The sequence below is a fragment of the Silene latifolia genome, chromosome Y (genome assembly GCF_048544455.1).
Source record: "Silene latifolia isolate original U9 population chromosome Y, ASM4854445v1, whole genome shotgun sequence".
Taxonomy (NCBI): Eukaryota; Viridiplantae; Streptophyta; class Magnoliopsida; order Caryophyllales; family Caryophyllaceae; genus Silene; species Silene latifolia.
The window spans coordinates 240,225,017-240,244,658 of NC_133538.1; the positions used below are offsets into that span (position 1 = coordinate 240,225,017).

Consider the following 19,642-nt stretch of genomic DNA (forward strand, 5'->3'; position numbering starts at 1 on the left):
AGTCTTATTAGCCTACTTTATGCACGTATTTCTATGCTTTTATCGTGGTTTTATGCTACGAAATGCCCCGAATATGCTACTTTGGTTTGTTTTGTCTTATTTGCAGGAATGAACCCAAAAGTAGTGAAATCAAGCCTTTTACCATCCTTTTAGCATGCATTTGGAGGAAGAGTGAATTTGGAGCGGGAATGAAGCTATTTTGAGATGAGCATTGGAGTAAGGAAGTTAGGCGAGCCAAGAGAGTGCTTCAATTTGCTAGTTCCTGCTTGTAAGAGCCATATCTCGAGTTCTACAACCGCTATTAAGGTTATTCCAGTTGGAAGTGAAATGTTATCCTCTTAGCTTTCCAACGCCACCGACCACGCCCTATTTGTCCAAGTAACGAAGGAATGGCAGCCGTTTGAAGTTCAGTGCGCGAAGCAGGAATTACGCGCTGAGAAGTGCTCGATCGAGAACTATTTTTATTCGATCGAGAGCCCATTTGCTCGATCGAGAGCTACTTCTTCTCGATCGAGTGATTAAAGGGAAAGAAGTCTTCGATCGAGAGGAATGCTAAGGAATATTACTCGATCGAGAGCCTTAAGTGCTCGATCGAGCAACAATCCTTGACGGGCTGGGCTTTTAAGCTTTATTTTCCGCAATTAGGTTAATAATCCTATTTTTCTTATAAATAGGATAGGAGGTCGACATAATTAGGGGGCTTCTCCTCTCTAATTACTCTTAATACTCTGTCACTTTTACACTGTTACTTTGCTCTTTCTTTTCCGGATCACTTAATTCAGTAATTTCTTCCCTTATTCTCTTTTAATGCTTATTTCTTCTTTAATTATTGTCATTGCTTATTTTATTATGAGTAGCTAATTCCCCGTAGTATGTTAGGATTAGGGAAGCCGTGATAGCAATGTTTTAACTGACTTATATAGATTAGTCTTGCGATAGGAATTGTATTGGGCAACTTAATTGTTATCCGGTCGAATGAATGCATGCAGGAGACCATAAATTTAGTTAACCCCGACCTGGATCGAAAGATTGGAAGGGAAGGCTTGCTTAATTACAATGGGGTATTGCAGTGAGGGCGAAAGTTAAGCTGTTTACGCTCTAGGGCGGTTTAAGGACCGAAAGGTGACGACCATAGCTCTTCTAATCAATAGTCTAATCGCCTTAGTATTCCCGATAGTATAAGATCTGATAGCTGCCACGGTGGACCGACTCTTAGCATACTTCCCTTCTCTTACTGTTAATTCTCTTATTCATTTTCCTTTGCATTAATCTCTAGTTTAGTTAAATCAATCAAACCCCAGCATTGTGACATTTAGACAGATAAACGGACAAATAGATAGTACACCGCCTCCCTGTGGAGATCGACCCTACTTACCGCTGACTTCTGTTAGTTGTACTTAGGTATTTATTTTTGGTACGAAACGACAGTATCATTGATCTCCCTTGCCACCAATATTTTTGCTTATGCAACCTGGTGGGGCAAGATCAGCGGGATGCATGCTGCACTAGCCGAGCCTCCTACCCTTCAGTCGATAGAGGAGGAAGAGAGATATCTGGAGTCCCTCTACCCTGTTCAACATGACTTGTGCGTGCCGATGCCTGAGGTTAGCGAGGTGAACTCTCCTGCGTTGATGGAGCATACTGCTGCTGAGGAAGCTGGTTCTTTCCAGGAGGCATATGTTGTTGTGGAGGTTCAAGAGGCTGCTGGCACGGAGGGCGTGCAACCTGGTCCTGTACCTGAAATGGAGGGTCAGCAAGAGAAGGTAGAAGAGGTGCCTGAGAGGGAGGTTATTGACCTTGCCTCTAGTTAAAAGTTTTTTCCTTTTAAGTCTATATATTTTTTGACTTGTGGTCTGCCCCTGTGTGCCGCAGATTTGTAAGAATTTTTAGACATTTCGCTTTGTGTTTTCCGCCGTAGTGGCGGTTGTCTGAACTCAGGGCCATGCCTGCCTTAGTGACATGTTTGGCCTGTTTTTTTAAATGACCCTTGCCTATTTTTGGCAAGTTTTATTCATATCGTAACTTGTAGCTTTTATGTACTTAGCTTAGGGAGCTGTCGTGTCAGCCTACTGGCTGGCTTCAGTTGGTAGTGGCCGTGTCAACCTAGGAGGTTGATTTAGACCAGACGTGTCAGCCTGAGAAGGCTGATTTAGACTCAGCTAGCTGTCGTGTCAGTCCAATGACTGATTGAGGCATATGCCGCAATCTGGGTGGAAGTGACCGTGTCAACCTATGACGCTGCTTTAGACCAGTCGTGTCAGCCTGAGAAGGCTGATTTAGACTCAGCTAGCTGCCGTGTCAGTCCAATGACTGATTTAGGCATATGCCGCAATCTGACTACTTAACCTTGTTCATGACGAAAGGTGTGTTCATCACGTTTAAAGCCAACATGGGTGTATCGTAGGCAAGTTTATCGTCATTCTAGGACCAATGGAGCATTGCAGGATTCTGGTAACTCAGAGATCCCTGCACTCCGTATGTTTTGTGCATGCATGCTGGGGCCCTGTTTGCGTCGAGTACACGGTTTTTAAGAGCTACATTTGGGGGTGGTATCCAGGGTAGCTGGGAGAGCTTTAAGCTTTCAGCCAGGCTCCCTTTCGTATGTTCTACAAGCCGCCTGGTGAGGGTGCTCCTATTGGAGAATTTAGGTTAGGCATGTTGGAGTTCCATGTGCCTTGTAACCCCGCGTTTGCAGTTGACAGTCCTGCTAGCAACACTTTTAATGTACCATAGATGTTAGAGTGCAGAGTGATACTTTCAAAGAAGCCTAAAAATAGAAAATAAATTAGAGTGATGTGAAGTACCTGACGCTATCTCATGGGGTGCCAGAGCAATTGTGGTCCCAGGAAGCTACAGACCAAACAACTCCAGTAGCAGTTTTAAAGTTCAAAGGAATGTAAATAAAAGAAGTGAAACAAAATTGGTAGTATGCCTACGACCCTTTTTTTTTGGCGTTTCTGGATACAAAACTCTGTACACTAAACTCTACTTGTTATCAAAAGTGATACCTCTTCAGGTGAAGTATGTTCCATGGTTTGTGTATGATTTGACTGTCCATAGTCATCAATATGTACGCCCCATGGCCAACAACGCCTTCATCCTGGTATGGTCCTTCCCATTTAGAGGCGAATTTGCCTGCCATGCGATTCTTGGTGTTTTGGAACACTTCTTGGAGAACCAGGTCTCCTACCTCTAGGAGCCTGATTTTTACATTATTGTTGTAACTTTTGGCGACAGACTTCTTGTAGGCAGCCAGACCTCTCTTTGCACTTGCTCGCAGCTCATCTATCGTGTCCAGGCTCCTGACAATCTCTGCACTGTTCAGTTCCCCTGTCATACATCCATACCTGTGAGTTGGAACTAGAACTTCTTATGGAATTACTGCCTCCGCGCCAAACACCAGGCTGAAGGGTGTCTAGCCTGTCGCCGTATTTGCTTTCGTTCTGTCTGACTAAAGCACTAGTGGTAACTCATCTGCCCACTTTCCTCCTAACTCTTGCAATCTCCTTAAAAAGTTATCCATGATGATTTTATTGATAGATTCAGCATACCCATTGGACTTTGGAGTCTTGGGTGCTAAGTTTTTCAGAGAGATGTTCTATCTGGCACAATATCCTTCCACGTCATTTGAGATGAATTGTGATCCATTGTCACATATGATTTCTGACGGGATACCAAACCTGCAGATGAAATTACGTTTGATAAAAGAAATAACCTGTTTGTCTTTTATCTCCGCGAATGCTTCTGCCTCTATCCATATAGAAAAATAGTCTGTCATTGCTAGCATCCATAGTCAGTTTCCTGGGGTTCGAGGCAGAGGTCCCACGATGTCCATTCCCCATGTCATGAATGGCCAGGGGGAATGATAGGATTCAAAGGTTCTACTGACTGGTGGATCATTGGCGCTGATCATTGGCAGGCGTCACATTTCCGAGTGTATTCTACCGAGCCTGCCCTCATTGTGGGCTAGAAGTAACCTTGTCTGAGAGCTTTGTTTGATAGACTCCTGCCCCCTACATGGTTTCCACATTCACCACTGTGGAGGGAATGCAATACGGTCTGTGCTTCTTGTTTATCCAGGGATCGCAAGTAGGGTCCTACCAGTGACTTTTTAAAAAGCACATCGTCAATTAGTGTGAATCTGGAAGCTTTCATTTTGAAACCCCTTACCTCCTTCTTGTCATCTGGCAGCTTGTTGTGCCTCAACCATTCTAGGTGTGGCGTTCGCCAATCTCAGTCATCTGCCTGGCCAGCTAACTGGTCAGCTATCCGGCCATCTGTGTTTGATAGAACTGTCGCCCCATCCTGCTGATCTTCCAGTTCTCCTTTATCTGCTTCTTCTAATTTTTTGATTGACGGTCCCAAGACGTGTGCGATGGGGATGTTAGCCAGATCTGTTGGTTTTAAGGTTGCCCCTAGGGTTGCTAGGGCATCAGCCTCCACATTCTGGTCTCTGGGGACCTGCTTGAGCTTGCATTCTCTGAATTTTTGTTTGAGATCTTTTGTCACTTTTAGGTAGGCTATCATTTTTGAATCCCTGGATATCTATTCATCATTCACGTGGTTAACTATCAGTAAGGAGTCGCTAAATACCTGCAGGTTTCTGACTCCTAACTCCAGAGCTAGCTGTATTCCTAGTATTAAGGCCTCGTACTCTGTTTCATTGTTAGTCGCCTTAAATTCACATCGCACTGCCTGTGCTATCAGGTCTCCATATGGAGATCGCAAGATCAGTCCTACACCTGTCCCCCTTTGGTTGGAGGCTCCGTCAATGTGCATCTTCCAGACTTCTACCTCCTTGTTCCCTTTGAGAGTTAGGATTTCCTCATCTGCCAGATTTTGGATAGCTAGGCTGAAGGCCGACACGAAATCTGCCAGTGCCTGCGACTTTATCGTCGTTCTTGGATCATACCTGATGTCGTACCCACTAAGGTGCATGGACCATTTTGACATTCTGCCTGACAGCTCAGGCTTTCTCATTATGGATTTTAGTGGGTAATTGGTCACAACATGTATGGTGTGGGACTCAAAGTAAGGGCGCAGTTTGTAGGATGCAATTAGAAGTGCTAGTACCAATTTTTCAAGAGATATGTACCAGGTCTCTGCGGGAAGTAGAGACTTGCTTACATAGTAGACTGGCTTTTGCTATTTGTCCTGCTCTCTGACTAGGACATCGCTTACTGCTACCTCTGTGACAGTTAGATAGAGAAACAGTGGTTCTCTCTGTTCTGGTGATGCGTGTCTTTTATATGATGTTTTACACCCCATTTTACACGCATTTCAGAGCTCATTTATGTAGTTTATGCTACTATTCTCCCCATATCCGTCTACTTTTGTGTTTTTGTACATTATTGCAGAAATGTGAAGAATCCAGCGGAAATCAAGCTAAATCCGTGCCCGAGTACCTTGCATTGCATTTGACGTGAAGTATTTACTCAAGAAACGAACTTGGTGCGCATTTCGAGGCCTGAAAGACAATTTTATGAAGAATTAGAAGCGGACTACCAGCTACTCCAGTCGATCGACCAGAGCACGACTTACGAAGCTACTGTTTAGTGCAGACCAGTCGATCGACTGCCTTGCATGGTCGATCGACCATCACACGAGCTGACGCGCAAATTAAAGAATTAGAATGAGAATTTTAAAGGCTATTGTATATTAGGTTTAGGAATAAGTGTTACGTTATATTCCTATATAACGTAACCTGTCATTATCAAGTTTTCATTCAGTTTTCAGATTATCATCAAATTTATTAGGGTTCTATATTGAGTTTAGCATTACGGCATATTTTTTCGAATACAATTTATCTTCGTTCTTGCTTTTCGGATTCTTCCTTTCTCTGCAATTCCATTCGGTATTTCTCTGTTCCAATATTCAGTTTTATTGCTTTATTTCGTTCGTAGTATAGAATTGCTGGATTAGTTTCCCGAAAGCCAATTTATCGTCTCATGTTATTTGCTTGTTTAGTTAACTTAATCATGAATTCAGTATCTTTATTCGTTAATCTTGTTGTTTTTTTATCGTAAACATGAGTAGCTAAATACCCTGTGCTAGGATGTAGGAAATCTGTAGGTTAGGCGGCATTAGAATAGGAAGACCTAGATCGCGCCACGGTCGATCGACTAGGTTCCTTGGTCGATCGACCGGCCTCGTGATATTTACCTTCGTTTTAATTAATTTTATTGCTATATTTGACGAATCGAGTGCACGCGACTAGTTGAATGTTTAGGAATTAATCGACCAAATAAGATTGAAAGATAGGGGATGGAGATAGCCTACCTAATTAAGACGACTAAATTAATAACATCGAAAGATAAGTTAATTTAGACTTTTAAATCACTTTTCAGAACGAAAGTTAATATTATGATATTAGGGACCTGTAGCGAGATCGAAAGATGCTACCTGTTAAGAATGGACCGAGAGGACTTCTTATTTTTCCCGTCTCACATGATTGTTTTAGACTTACCTAGGATGATGCCGCCGAAACTATAGTGAACCGACCATCTTAGCACCCTTTTAATATTTGATTTCATCTGTTTATTTAGTTTACTTTTCATTTACCGCCTTTAGTTATAGAACAACTCAAATCAAATCCCCCTCACATTTGTTACTTTCGACTTGAATAAAACAACTATTAATTGCATCGCCTCTCTGTGTTTCGACCCTGACTGCCACTATCTATAGTAGTAGTTTGGACTATAAATATTATTTTTGGTGCATACAATGACAAGCATCAAATTTTGGCGCCGTTGCCGGGGAGGCAATTGTTTAAAATTTTTAGTTGTTTCTATTTTTAGTCTTTCTCTTAGTTTAATGGACATCTGTTCCTTAAACTATTCTCATATTCTACTTGTAGTTTCTTCTTATGCGCAGGTCACAGGGTGGTGAATTACTACCGTTCAATCCTGAGATTGATAAGACTTTGCGTGAGTTGAGACGATCATCTAGAGTATTGCCGACAGAGGAAGAGCTGAGTACTCTCTCTAGTTACTACGAGAACGAGCTATTTGAGGAGGATCCACCTTCGTCACCTATTTCCACTTCTTCAGCTGAGACCGTCACATCTCCAGACATGGCTGAAGAAGCGAGTATAGCCAGTCACTCTGAGCCGACAGCTGAGAATCTCTACAAGGGATTCGCATTATCAGGGACTGATAGAAAATTTGAGCCGAAACAGTCCTATATCAACTTGGTCGAGAGAAACCAATTTGGGGGAGCTGCAAATGAAGATACAGCCAAACATATGGAGACATTCATTGACTACTGCTGTTCCATACCCCCACCAGCCGGTGTCACCCAGGGCCAGGTGAAGGAGACTATGTTCATATTCTCTCTTCGTGATGCTGCAAGGGAGTGGTACCGAGACCTGGAGCGAGCTACTAACGGGATCACTGATTCGAATTTGCTGGCCTTAGCATTCTTCAAGAAATATTTCTCTGCCTCTAAGACCAATGCCATTAAAGCTCAGATCACGAGCTTTAAACAGGGTCCTGATGATAATTTTCATGAGGCGTGGGTCCGTTTCAAGAAACTGGTGCAAACTATTCCACATCATGGGTTCGAGAAATGGAGCCTATGCAATCAGTTTTATAATGGGCTCTATGACGATCAGAGGGCTATCCTGGATGCGGCAGCTAATGGTAGATTCCAGGAGAATGTTGGAGAGACTAAGGGGTGGAAAATTATTGATGATTTGGCCACCCATAAAGCTAAGTATGGAAATTCCAGAGGAAATCAAAGGAGAAGTGCTCAATCCCCTTCTGTAGCTGCATTAGAGGCTCTTACGGCGATATTTGATAAGTACGAGTTGGGAGGAGCTTCAAAAGGAGGGATCTATCATGTGAATGTTGTTTCAGACGGTCCTTCATATGCAAGAGATGTGGAGGAGAAGGACATGTTTCAGACAACTGCAGCATTCCCTATGAGTCTTGTGCTGCTTTTCAACATTATAGGCAGACAAACACTTATTTTGTGCCGAATGTCCATCCGAATTTGAGGTGGAGTAGAATGTCCTAAATCCGACTCCACCTCCATAGCAGTAGCAGCAGCAGCAGAATTATGTGCCCCCTCATAAGCAGCAGCAGCCATATCAAAAGCCTCCGTATGTCCTTCAGCAGCAGCAGCAGTCCCAAGGCTCCGAATTTGCCGAGTTGAAAAATTTGTTGCTGAAGGAGTCTCAAGCTAGAGAGGCCGGGATGAAGATGTTAGAGAGCCAAATTGCTCAATTGGCTAGCAATAGTGCAACTCGAGCTCCGGGGCATTTACCATCGCAGACGGATCAAAAGGAGACCCTTAATGCTATTACTTTGAGGAGTGGGTCCACCCTTGAAGGGCCCGCTATAGTCGAGGATGTCACTGAAAAAGATGAGGCGGAACCAAGTAAGAAGAAGGCTATAACGAATAATAGCAAGAAAAAGACGATCAGCAGGTATGTCAGTCGATCGAGTGACATACCCAGTCGATCGACCAGTCCGCGAAGTGACACAGCTACTGTTCCTGTAGAAGTCAGTTGATCGACTGGCATGCATGGTCGATCGACTGACTACGCTACTGATGGTGAGTCTTTTCGTCCTCCAATGCCAAATAACTTGAGGGACCACTTGTTTCGGGGTATGACGACTACGAAAATATTGAGGCTAGACCCAAATGCTGATGGGTCAGTCCCGGTTCCAAAGTATGACCCGATGACGATTAATTGTTCATTTTTGAGATGGTCTGAATAAGAGTTAAGCTACAACAAGGAGAAGGTAGTGGATTTTCAGCCTAAATCCACTGATGCTTGCATGAGAGACCTAAAGGAGAGGGCTAAGTTGCTTCTTTCAGCTCCCTATCCGGAGAGATTGGTGCCGACAAAGGAACATGTATCGTTTAACAAATTGGAAAATGTTATTCGTAGCTTAAACGTACAAGTTCCTTTTCTTGAATTAGTTAATCAAGTGCCTGCTTACATGAAAATTATGAAGCAACTTTTGTCTAAAAAGAAGTCACTTAAAACTGTGCAATCTGTCGCACTAACTGAGGAGTCATGTTCTTATTTGACCCATACTGCACCACATAAGCTAGAAGATCCAGGTAGCTTTCCAGTCCCATGTAGTATTGACACCTTTTCTATTGAGAAGGTCGTGTGTGACCTAGAAGCTAGTATTAGTGTAATGCCCTTGAGTCTTGCTAGGAAGTTGAAATTGACTAGGTTTGCAGTTACCAACATGACAAAGACGAGATGGCCGATCGATCGCGGTCCACCTATAGGAGTCTTAGAAGACATTCCCGTGCAAATAGGAAAGTTCTTTTTCCTTGTTGACTTCATTGTACTAGATATGCCCGAGGATGCCCACATTCCTATCATATTGGGTAGACCATTTCGCACACCGCCGGTGCGATTATAGATGTTGGTTCAGGGACTCTGACCTTCAAAGTAGGGAAGCATTCCATTGTCTTTGCCCAGATAGCTAAGAAGAAAGACCCCATGTGGCCAGTCACTTGTAATACGGTTTCTGAAAAGAAATCCTATTTTGTGCTTCGTGATTGCCCGCCTCTATGCCTGTTTCTGCTATAACACATCCGTCCCAGATTGGGAGCAAATTGGAGGAAGATTCTTCTGTTTTGGATGTTGCAGGAGCTGGTTTGGGGAAGGAAGAGCCGCATGTTACTCCAGCTGTGAAGGAGCCAATCGTTCAAAGAGGCGACTTAGGATGTCTTAGCTATGGCACAGATGAGGAGTCAGTGAAAGTGACGGAGTCTGACTTGGATTTTGATGAGCCGGACGAGGTCATTGATTGGGGAGATGCTGAAGCTGTTGATCCATTGAGTTCTGCAGATGTCGGAGTTGCTGAGAGTGCCGTTGTGGAGATGAGCACTGTGGAGGCTACTTCTTGTAGCCAGAAGCCGAGCAAGTGGGCCATTCCGTGGCCATTCTTGATCAACTATTAGTTGATTAAGACTTTTTCAAAAACCATTCATTTTATTGTTTTTAGACTTTTTATTGCTTTCGTGTGCACGAGACTTCGTATTTTAATAAGTTTGCTTAGGATTTTAAATGCTTTAGACTTTACATTTGGGTTTTGCGCAATTTTGGGCGTGTTATTATGTGCATTTATAGGTTTATGGACCATGTTGGCTCAATTTATTGAGCTAATTCGAAAAAAATCAGAACTTACAGCAGGTTTTTCGGTCGATCGACTACCTCCTATGGTCGATCGACTGAGCTGCGACTTCCAGGAGCTTCTGTTCCTGTTCACTCTGGTCGATCGACTGGGTGATGTGGTCGATCGACCATGTTCGCTGCTGTACCTGTTTTCGATCATTCCCTTGCTGTGTTTGGTTGATTTGCGGAATCTAGGGAGTCTTTGCTCCACTTTATTCTCCGTTTCGTTTCTGTTTTCTTCCGTTTCATTATTTTACACATAATGTTGCGTTTAATAAATTGTTTTCTCGGATTTATGCGCGGTATTTTTTGTCTTTTCAGGTACTTATTGGTAGCACTGCTGGCTACTGAAACCTCCTAGCTCACGCTAGTTTGGGGAGGTTTCTTTTTGCTACGCTTAAAGTCTTGTGTGTTTCCGAGTCCTTACTTCATGTCCTTTTTAGTTATTTATTGCAAATTCCCGTTTTCCTTTTATTTCATTACATGATTTTGCACAATGGGGAAATTGTGTGATTTGGTTTGGGGAAGGGTTTTTCGTCGCATTTCATCTGCTTGCATTCACGTTTAATTATTCTGTTTGCATTGTTATTTAATTTCCTCTATATATACAACAAAAATGCAAAAAAAAAATTGAAAATTTTCAAAAATTCATAAAAAAATATCACGTTTATTTTAGTATTTAGGTCGAGTCGGAACGGTAGTATTTCAATGATGACATTGCATTTGCAGCTGTTCTATGCCTAAGCCGTGCTTAATTGACATGTTATTAGTAGAATCAATATGCATAGTCTACGAGTTTTCGTTAATTATTTGCTGAACTTGAGACTTGACTTTGATTTTTGGCAAACTACATCATTTTCTGAGATTTAGAGCCTATAACTGGTGTCATTCATGACCGGTTTATCTAGGAATGTGAGTAGTACTCCTTATGAGACATGTTACATCAATTTGCATAAATATGAACATAATCTGCTTAATACCTATATGCATTCGGTTTGTGGTTAGTCGACACATGTGGAAGAGGTCACCCCTTTATTCATTTTGCCCATAAGCTCCACACTGCCAGAAATAGCCTTTTTGTCCCGTTACTACATCCTACACTTAGCCTGCCCTTGTCAAGCTAGTAGTTTATGTTCTTGGGAGTGTTACTTTGTTTTTGGTTGCATATGCTCTGTTGAGATGATGTTGGGAATATGAAAAGGGAAGGAAAGAAAGAAGAAAAAAATAGAAAGAAAAAGAAAAAAAAATAAGAGAAGAAAATGATTCGAAAAAGAGGAAAAAGAAGATGAGTGCTATACTGTAGAGGGTGGTCGATCGACTGCCCATCTTGGTCGATCGACTGAAACCCGAGAAAAGAGAAATAAAATCACATGGCTGGAGTTTTGATTAGTTGGTGATTTTATTCCCATGCTTTATTATCATCATTTGGGGAATTACAATTATGGAGATTGTGAGATTTGTGCTTGATAATTAGCACCGGGTTTATTGTTGAATTTTGAGCAAGAAGTAGGATGTTGTTAATAATTTGGTTCCCTTAGTTACTAGCTTGGCTTTTAACTCTGTTTTGATCCAGATTTACCTTAGCCTCTTCTTACCCATTACCTCACATATCCATATTTACCTCGGCATGTGTCATGGTCATCTGGTTGGTTGGAATGCATATGTACGGTTGTAGAGATTACTTTCAGATTATATTGCATGCATGTTCTTATAGGTCGTAGTTAGGTGAGAGTCTTTACAATATTACTTCTCTCTATCTTATACATATACTCACCCGTATTCATTGAGTGATAGGAGCGATGTGGGATTTATCTGTATGCATCCCTTAAGTTTAAGGATTATAACGAATTATAAGATGATGAATACTAGTCATAAAATTAAATTACATAAACAAAAGGTTAAAGAGATGAACAATCAACCTTCGGTCCTAGCAAATTCGGCCTAAGAACAATATCGCAATGATATTCGCCTATTAGTTGCACCCAAGATGCTCCGAGAAATGCCCTTTGATTTTGCTAGAATTGATCCAAAAATTAACTGATTAATTTTAGGTTTTTGTGTTTTTCTTTTGATGAGAGGATCGGAGGCAAGAATGGCTTCAGAAAAAAATTAGGTTAAAGAGAAATCACCTACTCTCCTTATAACAGAGTATATGGAGTAGATGGGTTGATTTTCTCTTCCAAATTTTCGGCCCATAGGAACCGAAATAATAAGGATTAAAATCCTTATTTTCGGATATTCCAAAAATGTATAAAATGTGTTTCTAGTGAGGATCGAACCCATAACCTCTTGGTTTGAGTACCCTTACTATTACCACTATGAAACATTTAACTTGTTGCTTAAATATAACCGATTACATTTAAGTACGAATTAACATATTAATTCGTCCAAGCTAACATTATATACATTTAATTAAATATAACTTATTATATTCAATTTTACGAATTGACAGTTAATTCGTCTCAACTAATATTATTTAATCTTCATTAAATCATTGTCTCATCAACACATTGACTAACTGTTTAGTCATATAAGGCATCAATGTGATCATATTTCTATAACCACATCTCTCAAACACATCCTATAGGTGTGACCTTTAGGGACCAGTTGATCACCGCCAACTGTATGATAATAACGTCAACCTTTCTAGCAAGCCAACCGTTATTAGGTAATCGTTAATCAACTGATTAAAATACCAAGTATACCCTTGTGAACCTGTAAGAGATTTACAAATGTTATCACACTAATTTGTGGAGGACACAAGCTCCAACAAACTCCCACTTGTCCTCACAAGTGTATGTGCGATAACCGATTCTCATATCCTAAAATTTCTCCCACTCAATGTAAAACAATTTGCAAATCCGGATTCACAAAAGTCGTATTTTACAAGCGATCTGTATCAAGAGTGGTTTCCCCAACTAGAGAGTAACTTAACTGATAAACGAATCATCATTCGAGCATGGCCATGCATTTCAATTACAACTCCTCGAGTGGCCCTGAGAAATAACTATACCTGATAAGGGTTGGATATTTTCCTCAACTCGAATCCTGCGCAGATGTAAGCACGTTATGAAATGACCCAGAAAAAATCTACTTAGCCTCCAGTTACGGCAGACCGTGAGAAAGAAACCAAAGTCACCCAAAAACTGCCTTAATCACAAGAGACAGACGATAGTCTAAAGAATCGACTCTAGGAACACAATGGATGTCCTATCCCTGACCTGGCACCGAATGTTATAAAACATTTAGGACTCCATTACGTTGTCACAAAAAATTTGTATTACGAGGTATCATTATAATCTCGCATTTGTGATCGATCAGTCAACCGTTTGACTTATGGCTCGTTGAACCCACCATCAATCGACTGCACAATATAACAGCCAGAGTTATCAGCTCATGTAGACGATTACGGACCAAAACAAATACTCCCTCCTATTCCGAATAACTGTCTCATTTGGACAATGGCACGAAAATTAAGGAATAGAGTTAAAATAATGAAAAGTATTGTATAGGGGTAAAAATATAGGAGTTAAATAATGAAAAATATTGAATATGATGGTTTAGGGGTGGTTGAGGTGGTAAATACAGAAAAGAGCCAAGGGTAGGAAAGTCAAAAAACATGTCAAAATATGGCAAATGGGACAGTTATGTGAATAGACGGAAATGGCAAATGGGACAATTATTCAGAATAGGAGGGAGTATAATGTAATTCAGTTATAAATAGTATATGAAAAAGATAACGTATCGAATTTCATAATCAACTATTATAACTCAGGTACACGTTTAATTCTCATGGAAATAACGTGCCCTCCATGCTTATCATATTTCAATGGCTTAGTAGTAGAATCTGCTACAACTTCCTGTTTGGAACTATTACAGCTGACTGCAGCACCATTAAGAGTAAGAACGAATCTAGACTGAGATTTCTAATCATCTCGATCCGTTTGGAAGCTAGCATCTGCGTAATCAATTGCGCATAGCTTGGTATCTCCTCCATAAGTCAATACCCTATCCTTAGTCCTCCGTAGGTATTTGAGGATATTTTTAACAGCTATCCAATGTGTTTCACCTGGATTCTTTTGGTACCGACTCGTCATACTCAATGCATATGCCACGTCTGGACGTGTCCATATCATGGCATACATGATTGATCCTATTGCATATGCATAAGTAACATGACTCATGCGCTCAATCCCTTCAGGCGTCGTGGGTGACTGAGACTTGCTCAACTGCATCCCAGACGTCATTGGAAGGTTCCCCTTCTTGGAGTTCGTCATGCTGAACCTCTCAAGAATCTTATCCAAATAAGACTCCTGACTAAGTGATAACGTCCGTCGTGATCTATCTCGGTAGATACGGATTCCCAAAATGCGTTGTGTCTCACCCAGATCTTTCATCTGGAAATGGTTCTTCAACCATCCTTTAACCGAAGATAGGAGAGGAATGTCATTCCCAATCAAGAGTGTGTCATCGACAAACAATATCAAGAATATAATCTTACTCCCACTCGACTTGGTATATAAGCATGGTTCCTCGACCGATCGAGAAAAACCATACTCTTTTATCACCTGGTCGAAACTGCAACACCCCGTAAATTTGAAGACCTTTATTATATTTTAAAAGTAATATTTTAATCTATTTTAATTTTATATTAATTTATTTGGATTAAAATTTATTTGATAAAATATAATCTTATTTTATTTCGAAGAAATGTAATTATTTTTGATAGTTTAGAAATGTTTAAAAGTGATTTAAACTATATTTAAACCTTTTCCTTTGATAAAATAGATTTCGGATAAAAGTCGTAAAATTGGGATTTTCCCATTTCTTACGGTCGTTGGGTAAACGAGTTTGGATATTGGGCATATGAGTACTTAATCTTTTAGTAAAATCATGTTTAAGAACTTTAATTTTCTAGGAAATCGCGTTCGACGAATATTTCTAATTTCCGTCGAAACGAACCAAAACGTATACAAATGACCCATCTCCCCATGCCTTTGGCTGGCCACCTACCCTCCATTTGTCCCCTCTTCCAATTTTCATTTCCTCCATAACTCAATCTATCTCCTCCTTCTCTCAAACACCAAAAACCCACTAAAAATCCTCCTTACAATCCCTAAATCCACCATAAATCCTTCATTTCTCCACCAAATCTCATAAAAATTATATATTTGGAATCCTCTCTTCAATCCTCATCTACTAGTAAGCTTTATTTTCATTTCCCTTAATTTTTGTTTAAGACACTTTTTTTTAGGGTTTCGAATTTAAGCTTAATAATTGTGTTTTTGTTGTTCTTATAGGTGAAGAATTTGAAGATGAGTTAGGTGACTCATATGTTGTTGAAGATGAAGAGTAATTTTGGGTTTTAGAATCTTTCTCAAGTTATTACTTGTCTTTTTGCTAGCTTAAGGTAACTATTCCGAGTTACTCGACGAATTAATGTCACATAAGTAGTTGTATTTGTTGTTTGTTGTTCTTTGAGACGATTTTGTTGATAAATGAATGAATAGAGTAAGATGAGTATGCTTATATTTAATTTATGTTACCCATTTGTATATTATTGTTTGGAACAAATTTGGATGAGGAATTATGTGTTGTGACAAGTCCGTGTTTTGGCTGGAACGCGTCAGTACCAGACCGAGACGGTTTCCAATGTTTCCAAAAATATGACAGATTGAACGGCGTCGAAAAATTAGGTGGTTTAGCCACTTGAATCACTCAATTCGGAGTCCGTATGAGTAAATGGCGTCGTTTTATCGATAAAATTTATAGAAAAGTTTACCGTTGTGTGAGACGGTTATTTATGCTATTTTATTATGCGAGAATTTTGTGGAATTAGTTATTTTGTAAGTTGGAATATATTTTCTTATGTTGATAGTCTTTCACATGATAGAAATTGGAATAGTGCATGAAAATGATATTGTAATGAATTTTGTGATTTGGGCCAAAGTAGGCCAACACTCTAAGCTGGGCCAGATTGACCGAACGAGTTTGGTCAAACTAGGTTTAAAACGGTCAGCCTCGATTTGACCGATGACCCGTCGCGGGACTCGGGTCGAGGGTTTGTCTTTGAGGTGAGATTGGTTGTTATTGGATGTTTTATGTTATGCCTTGATATTTGTAATTATCATTTCACATGTTGGTTGTTGGATGCTTTGGATGCCTTATGCTCGAGTCTTGTTGCCTCTTTGCCATATTAGCTTGTTCTCATGGATTATGGTACTGTTGGTTAGCTGGAATTTGGATTATTATTGATTTTGGAGATATTGTTGGATTGTCAGCTGAATATGCTATTGCGTAGCCTTTCATATGCTAGGGTGTGTATGATCATTTATGTGTGCAAGTTTGGACTCTTTGCCCCTCTTATGGTTAATTGGGTGTCCTACTTGTCTTGTGTGGCGTGGGCTAAAGTATTCAAGCTGGGACTAGGTCCTAGCTGAGTATTTCGGCCTTCGTCATAGATAGGACATTATAGTCTTTGACGAGTGTATGTTTGCGGCTTAATAGCCTTTGTGTCTTAGCTTGGTGGGTTTATATCCAAGTTAGGGTATGACCTCCTGACGTACTCGTAGAAGTATGTGGTCAGCTTAAGTACTAGCCAACCCTTTGGTGGACTCCTTAGGGGTACTCATGTGTGTGATCATGGGTCTTGGATGCGGTATTTTCCGCATGTCGCTAGGTCTGCGCAGGTTTAGGACTAGGGTGTTTACCTTACCTTGTGGTATAACCTCGAGTTACAGAGTGACTATTGACCGTCCTAAGAACTTATGCATGTCTCTAGATATATTGTCCTTTCTTGTTTGATGATTCTATGAATCATAGAAGGTGAGATGCAAGCCGGCTATGGTTGATAGAGTTCGGATTCCTGGATGTTATGTGATTCACATGATAGTGTAGTATGAGTCGGTCTAGTATTCACATGCTAGGACTATGTGTTGTTTTATTGTTGTTCACATGATAAGCACAATTGTCTAGCATCTATATGCTAAGGCTATGTGTTATTCATATTCATATTCTTATGTTTACATGTTATATTAATTACGACATTTCGTTGCTGGGAGAACTCGGAGTTACTCCCCACTGACTGTGGCTTTCGTATTTGTATCAAATGCGATTGACAGGTAGGTGATGCATATATGGGGTACATGGACGAGCTAGCGAGCAAAGTAACCTTGGGACCTAGATTGGCTTTATTTTATTGTGACCCTTAAACACTTTTTATGTTATATACTTTTTAGGGACATATGTCTCCCTTTATCATATTTGGGTTGTATAACTTTGTTTCGCGACTTTAGCGTTGTTTTATTATGAGATTTATTTTAGACCTTGCATGTTTGACACCTTCCCATTTGGATACTTTTATAACAGGTTCAGGTTTTTAAAAATTACAGGTTTTTACCCAAATGAACCTATTACAAACATATCCATGCAGTTTTATTCTAGAATTACGTGTTTATTTTTCCGCAATGAATGAGGGTGTCACAGAAACGATGATTCCAACTCCAAGAAGCTTGCTTAAGTCCATAAATGGAACGCTTAAGCTTGCATACTTTCTTAGGATGTTCAGGATCTATGAAACCTTCGGGTTGCACCATGTACAACTCTTCCTCCAAATAACCGTTTAAGAAGGCGGTTTTCACATCCATTTGCCAAATTTCATAATCATGAAAAGCGGCAATCGCTAAGATTATCCGAATGGAACGTAGCATGACTACAGGTGCAAAAATCTCATCATAATGCAATCCGTGCACTTGAGTGAAACCTTTTGCCACTAGTCGTGCCTTATAGGTATCAGGTTGCGCGTCTACGTTAACGCTTTATTTTGTAAAGCCATTTGCACTGTAGAGGTTTTACCTTATTAGGTAAATCAACTAGATCCCATACATCATTCTCATACATGGAGTCCATCTCGGATTGCATGGCTTCGAGCCATAGCTATGAGTCAGAACAGGTTATGGCACCTTTATAGGTAGCTGGTTCATTACTCTCTAGGATTAACACGTCATTCTCCTCGACCATACCAATGTATCTGTCCAGAGGATGAGAGACTCTACCCGACCTCCTAGGTTCCTCAGGAATATTAACCGTATCATCAGTTGGAGGAACAACTTCCTCCATCCGTTCCTCGGTTTTTGGTTCTAGAATCTCCGACAGCTCGAAGGTTCTATTACTTGTCTTATTCTCGAGAAATTTTTTCTCTAAGAACGTCGCACTAGCCGCAACAAAAACTCGATGTTCGGTTGGCGAAATAGAAGTAATGACCAAATGTTCCTTTTGGATAACCTATAAAGTATGTCTTGACCGATCACGGGCCGAGCTTATCCTCGTGTCTCCACTTGACATAAGCCTCGCAGCCCCAAACCCAAATAAAAGACAAGTTAGGGACCGTTCCCTTCCACATTTCATATGGAGTCTTGTCGACAGCTTTAGTCAGACTTCGGTTAAGTATAAGAGCAGCTGACAAAAGAGCAAAACCCCATATTGAATCAGGCACTACCGTGTGACTTATCATGGATCGAACCATATCAAGTAAGGTCCAATTTCTCCGTTCGGACACACCATTTAATTGAGGTGTTCCAGGTGGAGTTAACTGCAAAACAATTCCACAGTCTTTAAGGTGTTGATCAAACTCATTTGAAAGATATTCGCCACCCGATCTAAACCGAGTGCTTTAACCTTTCTACCCAGTTGGTTTTCAACCCTGTACTGGTATTCCTTGAATTTCTCAAAGGACTTACTTTTATGCTTCATTAAGTAGACATATCCATATCTACTCAAATCGTCCGTGAAAGTGATAAAATATCTATAGCTATCCCTAGCGGTAATTTGACATAGGTCCACAAACATCAGTATGTATGAGCCCTAATAGGTCACTAGTGCGCATTCCAACACCTTTGAAGGAAATTCGAGTCATTTTGCCAATGAGACATGATTCACACGTGCCATATGTAGAAAATTCGAATGCGGGAATAGTTCCATTATCGACAAGTTTCTTTACGCGTTTCTCATTTATGTGTCCCATTCGACAATGCCATAGATAGGTTTGATCTTTGTCACCAACCATTAATTTCTTATTATTCACGTGTAATACTTCCGTGGTTTGATCTAAGATGTAAATTCCATTCATAGAAACTGCTTTGCCATAAATCATTTCATTAAAAAGAAAATACAACTATTATCCTTTATTGAAAATGCAAAACCGTCTATATCGAGTACGGAAATAGAAATAATGTTCTTAGATAAACTGGGTACAAAGTAATAGTTATAAAAATAACTCAAAACCACTAGGGAGTTGGATTACGTATGTTCCCTTCGAGACTGCAGCAACTCGTGCCCCATTCCCGACTCGCAGGTCCACATCACCCTTTTCGAGAGGTATGATGTTCTTTAGGTCCTGCATATAATTACACAGATGAGAACCACAACCAGTAACAAGTACCCAAGTTCCGAAACTTGCATGGTTAATCTCAATCATATGAATATAAGATGACATACAAA

The 19,642-nt window shown here is 40.5% G+C and overlaps 1 protein-coding gene and 1 non-coding gene across 2 annotated transcripts; both read right to left on the bottom strand.

Annotated features, from left to right (window-relative positions):
- Positions 1-4,233: 4,233 nt before the first annotated feature.
- Positions 4,234-4,980, bottom strand: LOC141630326 (uncharacterized). The gene is made up of 2 exons (XM_074443162.1): positions 4,594-4,980; positions 4,234-4,545 (listed from the first exon to the last, which is right to left on the bottom strand). The coding sequence occupies exons 1-2, from the start codon at positions 4,978-4,980 to the stop codon at positions 4,234-4,236; spliced, it is 699 nt and encodes a 232-aa protein (XP_074299263.1).
- Positions 4,981-7,453: 2,473 nt separating this feature from the next.
- On the bottom strand, positions 7,454-7,560 carry LOC141636665 (small nucleolar RNA R71). The gene has a single exon (XR_012541265.1). It is a non-coding gene; the product is annotated as a small nucleolar RNA R71 (small nucleolar RNA).
- Positions 7,561-19,642: the final 12,082 nt, after the last annotated feature.

What these genes read in the sequence shown, in the direction of transcription:
- LOC141630326 (XM_074443162.1), bottom strand. Translation starts at nt 4,980, where the DNA reads ATGAGAAAGCCTGAGCTGTCAGGCAGAATGTCAAAATGGTCCATGCAC. An exon ending in TAGGAGTCAGAAACCTGCAG is followed by an intron (nt 4,546 to 4,593) that starts GTATTTAGCGAC and finishes AATGATGAATAG; the next exon opens with ATATCCAGGGATTCAAAAAT.